This window comes from Pollachius pollachius, assembly GCF_949987615.1.
Source record: "Pollachius pollachius genome assembly, chromosome: 1".
NCBI classification, from domain to species: domain Eukaryota; kingdom Metazoa; phylum Chordata; class Actinopteri; order Gadiformes; family Gadidae; genus Pollachius; species Pollachius pollachius.
The window spans coordinates 34955632-34966904 of record NC_136934.1 but is presented as its reverse complement, the minus strand read 5'-3'; the positions used below and the strand labels follow the sequence as shown (position 1 = coordinate 34966904).

Sequence of the window (11273 nt, the reverse complement as noted above, 5' to 3'; positions counted from 1 at the left end):
TGGCATGCCTCCCCTTCACCCCGCATCGCCATGGCAGTGGAGACAGATAGAGAAGGCCAGGACCAGAGCTGTGGAGTGTTAATCATTAGACAGACACCGGTGCCTCCTCACCCCCTCATCCCCGTCTCTTCACTACAGGGCAAAGTCCATTAGACTGATGGACTCTCCAATGCTTTGGAGTCAATAAACTCCCAGACCAGAGAGAGGCTGGGGTGGGGAGGGGGGATTAGGTGGTTGAGGCGCCTCTGTGATTGTTAGTGCTAATATAAGGGCAGACCTGCTGGGTGCCCCCAGGGGTGAGGTCCGGTCCGGTCTGGTATGGTGACCAGGGTGAACTGTAAAGTAGGAAAGAAGGAAAAGGGACCACTGAAGGGAAAGTGAATGTTATTGCTTTGTTGATGCACTGGTAATATGTGATTTAATATACAATTGACTCCAGCAGTTACATTTTAACAGGGCTATGGAGATGCATCCAAGAGAGAGAGAGAGAGAGGGAGAGAGAGAGAGAGAGAGAGAGAGAGAGAGAGAGAGAGAGAGAGAGAGAGAGAGAGAGGGAGAGAGAGAGAGAGAGAGAGAGGGAGAGAGAGAGAGAGAGAGAGAGAGAGAGAGAGAGAGAGAGAGAGAGAGAGAGAGAACATAAATAGTTAGGATGGAACTGAGAGACTCAGTGAGATTCAGTGGTGGATTTAGTGAGAGCAAGGGTATGAAAGAGAGCGAGAGATTTAGTGAGAGAAAGAGAGAGCGGCGGTAGATTAAGTGAGAGCAAGAGAGCTGAAGGAGCGGGAGACGGGAGAGAGAGACCCTCCGAGAGGGGGGAGGTCACGAGGGATACATTAAATGGGAGCAAAAGAGAAAGAGTGAGCGAGAGACATCCAGAGATAGGGAGAGAGAGAGAGAGTGAGCAATAGAGTGAGGGAAATAGAGAGACACAAAGACTCAGAGCGATAGGTAAAGAGCGTGAGCAATCGATTATGAGGAAGACATAGAGAGAGCCTGGGAGAAATAGAGAGCGAGAGAGATTGACACTCAGAGAAAATCAGTGAGAGACAATCCCCCCCCCCCACACACACACACACACACACACCCACAGCCCCTCCCCCCTCCAGCTCTCACAGTTCACTGCTCATCCTGATTCTCCCCGAGCAGTCCCCTGTGATAGGCCCTGGCTCTAAGGCCCTACCCTGGCTTAATCCCCCCACGCCCAAACGGGACCACAGACACATTTCACAGGCTTATGCCTCACAATGCCCGCACTGGGCCACCAGACACTGCTTTGTGAAGCCTATTTGTATAGAGTGTGTATGAGGTCCGGGCGAAACACAGGGTGAGCAACAGGCTGTGTGTGTGTGTGTGTGTGTGTGTGTGTATGTGTGTGTGTGTGTGTCTGTGTGTGTGCGTTTGCTTGTAGGGGTATCTGGGTAGATGACTTTCACTTTCTCTCTCTTTCATTTTAACCTTGACCTTTGCCCGATCCTGCACACACACTCCCACTGACAGAAACACACACAGTTTCAAGTTCTCCACACAGCTGTTTTCTGTGGGCGCTTGACAGAGGTGGAGGAGTGATCATCACCTCTACAATGTGTCTTTCACAAAGCCTCTGCATTGGAATGTCACCGGGAACACTGGCTACCATAGTCTCCCTGTCACACACACACACACACACACAAACACACCCACACACACACACCCACACACACACACACACAATCATCCAGACTCACACAGCAAATGGCGGTTTCAATATATTGCATAAATAATAGCATGGTTCCGCATGGTGGCAGGAGGTTTATTGCATAAGCGAGAACTTTACCAGGTTAGAAAACCCTAGCAAGATCTAAAAATGCCAGAATGTAAATATGAGACGTGATACTGCCATAGAACCAACAATGATCTCAACCGTTTGATCCGAACAAATATTAAGCTAACAAAACAAGTTTTTTTTCGGTCCGTTAAATTCATTCAAGTCTTTCCCTTGCTGCCTCACCTGTGTGTGTGTGTGTGTGTGTGTGTGTGTGTGTGTGTGTGTGTGTGTGTGTGTGTGTGTGTGTGTGAGGGTGCGAGCGTGTGTCTCTCTCTCTCTGCTTTGACTTTAACTTTCATAACCACAGTCACCCTCTGCTTTAGCTATCTTTGCCAGTCTCTCTATCATCAGTCTATCAGTCTCTCTCCTCCATATCTTCTTTACCTTCCTCAGCCGCTCTCTGGTTCCAGCACATAACAGAAACAAAACCACTCACAGACAAAAGAGAGAAAGAGTGAGTACACTTCTTCAGATTCTTCACTCCCTCCCTCCCTCCCTCTCTCTCTCTCTCTCTCTCTATCCCCTCCTTCTCCTCCCCTCTCTCTCTCTCCCCTCCTCCTTCTCGTCCTCCCACCTCTCTCTCTCTCTCCCTTTGCAGGTGGCCCCGTTCTCTGCTCTTAACGGTGTTGGGGCGGGCGAGGTAGGAATTCACATGTAAATAGGCCACTGGCTCTCTCAAGGAGAGCAGCGAGGAGAAAATTAATCTAGTGAGAATAACCCTGCATAATAGAGAAGCCTTGGGGCATCGTGCACAGAGAGATGTCCCCTCCCTGTTTGGATACATGACCCCAGAGCTCAGCATGAGGTCCCTCTGCCTGGGTTCATGTTAAGAAAATACATACTGTGCCGTACACCGTGTACGGCACAGTCACACGGTTTAGAACAAGCACACAGTCCCAGATAGCTTAGCGATAAAAAAGTATTTCTCCTTGTATTTACTTAATCTCTTAAACTCCAGCCTATTTTTAATTGTCTTATTTATCTAATTAATATGCATGGTGTTTGAGTTGTGTTTGGTGTGTGTAGAAATGATGTGCTTGTAGCGGAGTTTCTCATGTTTAATTTGATGTGCAGTATGACTATATCTACATAATAAGGGCAGTGCCTTTTGCTGCAAGAGTGATCCTGGTCTTCCCAAATCTGGGGAACCTCGAGTTTAAGAGGTTAAATCTATATTCTAATCGTTAAGTCTTTTGAGACTTCATTGTGTCAAAGCATTCCAACTACTGTTTTCTTTTTTACTATTTAGTCATTAAGCAGAAACCTTTATGTTGAATGACCAAAGCCTTTAAGCAACCCCGCATTCATGGTTCAGGATGCCTACAGGTAGACTGTGGTGTCTGTGGACAACACTCCCTTTGGAAGTCAAATACCCATATCTCGACCCCGCCCCCATCTTTGGGAGTGTTTCCAAATGCACAAGTTACACCAGATATACGCCCTGCCATGCTGAAGCGACAGCAGGCACCAATTTCATGGACCCTCACTGGACATGGGTGTTCAGTCATGGAACTCTGGAATTATTGATCTCGACATGGGAGCATGTTTTAAATCCAGAGATCAAAGGAGAACTCTCAGTGACCTCAGAGGGCATTCGAAAAACCTACATACCAACACACAGATTCTTGCAGATCCAGAAGCTGTGGTTGCTTAACAAAACTAACTTTTACAAGAATGCAACAGAGGATTTGAGGTTTAAAATCTTTTTTTTTTTTTTACTTTATATATATATATAAAACACTTGGTGGATATGCTTTTATCCATAGCGTCTCACAATGCAGTGAGTTAAACAAACAATAGCATGGACGCCCCCAGTGGGAATGGAACCCCAGACCAAGCACTGCTGATGCCATGCTCTACCATTTAAAGAACACTGTGGAATGCCAGAACCTCAATATTCAGATTCTGCGCAAGAGATCCTTTGCATTCTACTTCTGCCTCTATGACAGAGTGTCCTACATGTCCCCTTGTATACCTCAGATTGTGCTGGCTAAAGCAGCATTGCTATGGTAACTGGGTTAATGGAGGGCCCCTGAGGAGGCCCGTGGAGGGGGTCATTCACTCTAACCCACTGGGGAGGAGTGTACCAAATACAACAGGTACTGAAGCTCAACCAGTTATGGATTTGCAGAAACAGTGGCCCTCCTAACTTCCACAGGAAGTTGGCCATAAACCCACACAGACGAGCCGCGGTCCTTATGGCACCTAAGACTGTTTTGTTTGGGTTTGTATAGTCAGCAGAATGAGAGCGGTGGGAAGGGAAGCCAGTGAGCAGCAGGTAGGCCTGCTCACAGAGATCAGACGCTAGCGGTCGGGACCTGGGAGGGAAAAAAACCTGGGAAAGCCGGACGAGTCTTGTGACTCCGATTATCCCGCACCAGTAAACACTCACAAGGTGCCAACTCACACAGCACACACTGAGAACACATGCACACAGGAGATACATTGCAGACAAAACCAGACCACAAGCTTTGTGCCTCTGCCAAAATAGTGTTTTAGTGTGCGTGTTAAAACTGTTGGTTTAGTACAGGACGTGGATGAAGGGATGTGTGCGTGTGTGTGTGTGTGTGTGTGTGTGTGCGTGCGTGCGTGCGTGCGTGTGTTTGTGTGTGTGTGTGTGTGTGTGTGTTTGTGAGAATCTGTGCCAGGTTCCACTTTGGCAAACATTATTTAGTCATCTTGTCAACACTATTAGAAGCATACCTTAAATAGTGTTTCACTTGGCTCTCCGAGACAAGGTAAATGCTGTCTGTAGCAGATGAAGCCCAGCCCTGGTTAAAGTCCGGTCTAAAATTACATCTGGGGCGACAACAAATTAAGTGTTAATTGCCACATTGAGTCATGCGGTGAATTATCCAAAAGAAACGTATGTCCGGCTCCTTGTTATCCCATAAAACGTGCTAATGACGGCCACATGTATATAGCAACATGACTGACATGCCAGGGAGGACTCAGTACAGCTAAATGGTCGCAGCACGCGGCTATTTAAGTCCAAGCAGCTGCATTGTCGGAATCTCTGAACTCTTTCCGTGGAATGGGAGATGGAGAGGGAGAGATGGATAGAGGGAGATAGAGAGAGAGGGAGATGGAGAAAGAGAGAGAGTGACTGATCGCTAACAAGTACTAAATACTCGTTCACCTTGCTAAAGAAATACACAATATGTCCTCTATGTGTCTTCACACATCTTGGAGGACTGAGTAACTAGCCATTAGCTTCTTCACGCAGTTCTACAGCAGGCTATACATTATAGTCACCAGTTCATGTCAGGTTATTTAATCGAACCATGATAAATTCTAACAAATTCAAATAACGTGTTGGCAAGAGATTTTCTATGAAGATTAAGATTAAATTTTAAGGAATGGTTCATCATAACCTCATCCTGGTTCCCTGAGCTTTTCAAACATTTCACTAACTTGCATCAGTCTCAACGCTCTAAATATAGCACTCACAACAAAGTGCCCGGAACACCTGTCAGTTAAATCAGTGATGAATGAGTGACAACTGAATTGAACAAATTTCTTGATTCCATCTAGGCCTTGGAAAAATATTAAGATAAACCACAACTCATTTTCCCATTTTGGACTTTAGCAGATAAATCAGAATTCTTACAAGCTGCGTTGGTCACCAAAGTACTTGCCGGCACCTGCTACTTTATACCAACAGAGCCTAAAAAGTAATATCACACCGTTATGGAGTGTTCTTAATAGATTTTATTTCAGAAAAGATGATGCATAAATTAATCTACCTCATGGCAGTGTGGCCAACGAAGACCCAACTCTACACAGTAGCATCTCGCAGGAGCCTACAAGCCTGAATGTTAAACTCTGACATGAAATGCTCGTTTTTTTAAACAGTGTAACACTATGGGATAGTGTAAAGTGCTTTTTGACAATTGGACAAGGTAAACAATGTATGCGGCAGCAGGTAAACTAATGTCATGTTGCAACACTTATAAAGAGTAAAGTACAACAACAAAAAAAAACTATACAATGATTTTTAACAAAGAAAAGTAACACAAGATCCACATTGAAACGGGTGTGTTTGGGATATTCAATTCCTCTAGTGTTCACAGTTTGTTCGTCAGGAGTTTGTTCGTCATGACTGTTCTACACCCATCTCAAGCATCTTCCAAATCACTTTTGGTCACGTTTTCAGAATAGCCATTCAATTAATCCTTCACGCATCGTCCGCAAATTCTTTCTCCGTCCCAACCGCTCTGGCCCTTACAACCTCTGGAGCCTCACGCTCCGAACCCTTGGAACATTTCAACATCCTTCCTTCTCAAAAACATCATCATACTCATCAACCAACTGTTTTCCTCAAGAGTCACTTTCCTGGTCAGCAGCTATCCCAGCATTGGGATCAGGGTGGTGTGTGTGTGTGTGTGTGTGTGTGTGTGTGTGTGTGTGTGTGTGTGTGTGTGTGTGTGTGTGTGTGTGTGTGTGTGTGTGTGTGTGTGTGTGTGTGTGTGTGTGTGTGTGTGTGTGTGTGTGTGTGTGGGTGGGTGGGGGGGGGGGGGGTAAGTAGTAGAGGTAAAATCTGAACTGATAAAACTCAGCACGTTCAACATATACTGTAGCGGAAAAACAGATCCATGCAGCCGAGGCAAGGATACATCCCGGGTCCTTCACATTGATCAACGTATCTCACTCTTTACTTTAGAGATATATACATGATCGGTTCTTCCTTTAAAAGTCCTGTCTTTCTTTCCCATTCAGTGACTCCGGGATCACCTCTTCCTCCTCTGCTGCTGCAGCTGCTGCTGGGCCTTGCGGCGCTTCAGGATCATGTCGTGGATCTTCTCCATGCCTTCGCGCAGGCCGTCCCCAGTGATGGCGCAGGCGGGCTGCAGGTGCCACGGTGTGCCGGGCCCCAGCTCCTTCAGCGCCAGGCCCCGCTCCATCTCGGCCAGCGTCAGGGAGTTCCTCAGGTCCTGCTTGTTGGCGACCACCAGCACGGGCACGCCCAGGTTCTCCATGGTCTTGGCGATGCGGTGCAGCTCCGTCTTGGCCTCCTCCAGCCGCTCGCCGTCCACCGAGTCCACCACGAACACGATGCCGTCGGCGCCGCGTGTGTACGACTTCCACAGCGGCCGCAGCTTCTCCTGGCCGCCCACGTCCCAGAAGTGGAAGGTGGCCGCGCTACGGTGGCCCCCCAGGGACAGCTTCACCTTCTCGGCGTTGAAGCCCCGGGTGGGCACGGTGTTGACGAACTCGTTGAAGCGCAGCCGGTACAGCGTGGTGGTTTTGCCGGCAGAGTCCAGGCCCAGGATGGCCATGTGAAAGGACTGGAAGAAGGGGACGGAGGGCAGGAAACCGGGTTGTTCTGAGAATCCATTCCCCATGTTTTTGTTTTCATGAGGAAGGGATTGTTTTGGTTTATTCCGATCTGTAGGTTATCCTCGGGTTAGGTTTGTATTCCCTCCGAACAAAGTGAATCAATGGCAGCAGTTACCTGTAAACGTCACATGGGTTATTATGAGTCACTTCCTGGAGGTTTATTTACACAGCGAGATATGCAGTGGCACTGAGGTCATGGCACTGGAGCACATACCAACGCACTATTTTATAATCCATTTTGTAACCTCACCTATAAAATATAACATTTAAAGAGATACTAGGCTACCTTTAACCCTACGATGAAATGACAGGTGTTTAATTATTGCCCAATCAAATGACGTTGCGTATTGCGTAATCTTAAACGACTTTATGCCTTTTTTCCGGAGTTTGTCTGAACTACAAGGCCAGATCATATATGCCAACCTCTTACAGAAATGTTAGGTTGAGATTCCCAGCACCAAAGAGCACCAATCGTCTCCTCTGTCCCGCAACAACCAGGTTTAAACCCACAGCAGCGCGGTTATGTCCTCCTCTCACGGGCCAGGTTCTGGTGGAGAGTCGCTGCGTGGTTGAAACAACCCATCGGGCAACACGGTCGTCAATCCCGGGTCTTTTGGAAACCACACAGCCCCCAGTTGCCTGCTCCATCCATATTTACCATCAAACATCGATAGATATCATTTGATGTAGGAGGGCTGATGTTACTGATTCTCCAAACTTTAAAGAGCATTACCTTATCGGAGTTTGGTTTCTCCTTCATTGACATGTGACGAACGGAAATACATCAAATGCACCGAGACGCAATGGTTGCGATAATAAAAGATACCGAGCATGAAAGTTAAATGAACGACATTTAAAGTAGAAACTTACCGCTGGTTGAAGGCGGTTGGACAGCGTGTGTGAGAGCGGTCTGCCTGTTCGGTCGTTCTAGCAACCCGCCGTACTATGTCAGGCCCGCGAGCGCCGCCCAACGCCGTCCTGTGTTTACCTTCAAACTGATTGGTCAGGCAAGTGCCCTCCCTGGACGAAGCGGGGATTCATTACTCTCTTCTTTTTTATATAAATCTGTTCAGCGATATAAATTATTCATGTTGGATAAATGACCTGTAGGCATAACTACATTATTATTATGTTTATACTTGTTTTAATATAATTGGACCTACTGTGTTTTATAATTTCGAGAATTTTTGAATGATCGAAGTCCTATTAATTACTCTCTTCATGGAGCCAAAAAGCCGACACCAAATTTATATCAAAGATTTCATTTAGCAGGTGAACATAGGCCTATAAGAAGCAAAACACATAAAAATGCTGTGATAGCAGAAAACGGTGTCATTAATTATTCGCCTTCTATTTTAGCCTACAGCCATGGCGTACGACAGTGTTTGCCTAAGCGTTGAGTTAGCACAAGTATTTCAGTTATGCTGGACCATATGCTAGCTGGCCATGCTTGGGATGTTTAGGGAGCGGCAACCGGACAGTTGTCAGGGGATCCCCGTGGGCCCGAGATCTCACGACGATGGCACGTTCATCTCCATGGTGACCTTCTCCCATGCAGGAGAAAGGCTTTGCTTGATGATGCTGCTTTATACAATTGAATACCACGATTTCCCTCATTAAAATTCAGAAAACAGACACAATTACTGAGGTATTTTATTCAATGTATTATTTAATATTTTAAAGTAGGTCAGGGTGGTATTGATAGACTAATTTGGTACCCAGTCTTCGGTCAAATGTAGTCAATTTGATTAGAAATACTGGAAGGCTAGGAAAAGGTTTCCTTATAAGATATCACTGCAGTGAACCTCAACAATGTTATTTATATGCTCATATTTATATGTATATACAATGGCTGTATATTTAAACATATTGGCTAGTGCTATTTCAGAGATATATTTATTCTATTCAGAAGGATTAAGTTTGATTCCATTTATTATTCCATCCATCGAAGACATCCATCATGAAACACTAACATTCACATTTGAGTTTTACTGTTTGCCAGTGTGAATGTAAGATCTTTTACAACATTTCCGTTATATATTATATTTCAATGTTTAAATCACATGGCACTTCCATTCCTCCAACGTCTCACACTCCGACCAGAGCCATCTTTTGCAGAGGGGTGTAGAGCTGCCACACCACCATGTAAGTCCCACTCAGTCACTCTCTCCCGGCCGCCAGCTTCACCTCCACAGAGTGGTCCCCCTTTGAGCCCCCCATGCAGGGGGGACTCTTGGCCACGGAGGGGTTACTGCCCCACTGGGCGGGGGTCTTGGCCTGGATGGCCAGTGCGTGCACACAGCTGCTCAGCTCCTCGCGCAGCGCCTCATTCACCAGGCGGTGGCGCTGTATCAGAGAGAGGCCGTCAAAGCTCGCGCTCACCACCAACACGCGGAAGTGGGACTCGGAGCCTGGCGGCACGGCGTGCATGTGGCTCTCGTTGTGGACTTCCAGGTGCGCTGGCTCAAGGGCGCCGGTCAGCTTGGTTCTGATCGCCTTCTCCACAGGCCGACCCCCGGAGCCGGGGTCCATATGAGCGGTGGAGTGGACCAGGGGGCGAGTTAAGGCGGGGAGGGTGGCGGAGACGGGCCGGGCACAGAACAGTATGCGGGCCAGCATCAGAATAGGTGCCGGGACACCACTAATGATGGGAGAAACAGAGTCTGACTCCCTCCACGGGTTACCTATGGATACATAGTTGGATGTGTGGAAAAAGGTGTCGGAGGCAAGAAATAGCAACTCAGAAGTTAAAATGAAGCGTTCCTACTTTTCAGTATTTAACGTGAATGTTCAAAGCAAATGTACAATTGATAAGGAGAATTAGCAAATAGCCCCACCTAGTGGCCAATGTTGTCAGTATACCTAAGACCATGCCTAAGACTTATAAATTACGTCTTATGACGGACAAGACCTAATTTATAGCCTCATGGTGAATATTATATTATATCTTTAGATATACATTTTAAAATAGCAAACTAGTCCTAGTCAAGGTTTTACAAAATCCTTGTTTGTGATGTATGAGCAACTTTCTGTCAATGTGTCTGTAACGGTTCAGCCTTATTTACAAAAACTTGCTCATAGATTACATTTATTTTTATGGAAGCGAAGCTGTCCGTAGAGGTAGAATATAAGTGATTTTATCTCCATTAAACACAAGGTGATAAGAAAACTAATTTATGTGAAGGGCTCTCCATGGACGGAACTGCAACCAAGGACGCAGTAAAGCAAACATAATCTAACGTTAGCATATTTTAAAACACGTTTCCCCATGAGCAAACTACAGTTATACAAATCTTCATTTTCGAATGTTGATATGAATCGTTGTACGTGTCCTATTTGAATATATGTTCAAGTGTTACGTGGTTATGGATGTTCATTTACTCACCCTTTAGAATTGAATGCTAGCTGTTGTCAATAGACATGCTCAACGGATGTTGTGTCATGTTATGCCGGAAATGTGTACTTCTGGTACGTGTAGTCCAAAATGTGTCATCCGTTGCGACTTTATACTATTATGCTTATAATGTGACGAAAGATATAAATTACTCTTTATTTCTGGAGAAAATAATGACAAATGACAAACACATTTTGATTTTAGAGTTATTTTTATTCATGGTCTTTTGTTATTCATTGCAGATCTAACGGGTCAGTTGCCCAACAGCAACTCCCCCACCAAAACCCAACAAATAAAATATATGAAAAAATCTCACACACCTTAGAACAGAATTGACATCGTAACATTTAGCTTAACTATTATTCATAACCTGTATTTAACATGTATTTACTCATTATTCATTCTCATTTACAAAATACACAAAATCAAAGACAACATACAGTATTGTTCATTTACACTTCTTATTTAATATAACCTTTTATATTTATGCTTTCACAAAGAGAATCTATGCATACATACAAACAACTACAGTTTCTACAGCACAGTACAATGACGATTGTGATAAATTCTTTTTAATATTGAGTTAATGGCATTGCAGTCATATCGACAGCTTCAGGACCTACATTTAGCTTTAGAGAGAACACATGAATGTGAGCCATTCAGTCCTGTTTTGTAGAGCCAACAATCAGCGTTTGCATGGACTTGGCTAGAATAATAATGTGCTTTTCAGGGAGG

General features: G+C 45.4%; 2 protein-coding genes across 3 annotated transcripts; both read right to left on the bottom strand.

Annotated features, from left to right (window-relative positions):
* Positions 1–5529: 5529 nt before the first annotated feature.
* arl4aa (ADP-ribosylation factor-like 4aa) lies at positions 5530–8068 on the bottom strand. 2 transcript variants are annotated; one of them, XM_079732945.1, is made up of 2 exons: positions 8015–8068; positions 5530–7259 (listed from the first exon to the last, which is right to left on the bottom strand). In XM_079732945.1, the coding sequence occupies exon 2, from the start codon at positions 7147–7149 to the stop codon at positions 6535–6537; it is 615 nt and encodes a 204-aa protein (XP_079589071.1). In that variant the 5' UTR covers positions 7150–7259; positions 8015–8068; the 3' UTR covers positions 5530–6534. The 2 variants fall into 2 exon arrangements, with proteins under 2 accessions (XP_079589071.1, XP_079589072.1); XM_079732946.1 differs by lacking the exon at positions 8015–8068 and adding an exon at positions 7575–7639.
* Positions 8069–8832: 764 nt separating this feature from the next.
* Positions 8833–10583, bottom strand: bola1 (bolA family member 1). The gene is made up of 2 exons (XM_079753697.1): positions 10530–10583; positions 8833–9828 (listed from the first exon to the last, which is right to left on the bottom strand). The coding sequence occupies exon 2, from the start codon at positions 9761–9763 to the stop codon at positions 9305–9307; it is 459 nt and encodes a 152-aa protein (XP_079609823.1). The 5' UTR covers positions 9764–9828; positions 10530–10583; the 3' UTR covers positions 8833–9304.
* Positions 10584–11273: the final 690 nt, after the last annotated feature.

Bases quoted from the DNA above. Each gene is read 5' to 3' on its own strand.
- arl4aa (XM_079732945.1), bottom strand. From the start codon at position 7,149: ATGGGGAATGGATTCTCAGAACAACCCGGTTTCCTGCCCTCCGTCCCC.
- bola1 (XM_079753697.1), bottom strand. From the start codon at position 9,763: ATGCTGGCCCGCATACTGTTCTGTGCCCGGCCCGTCTCCGCCACCCTC.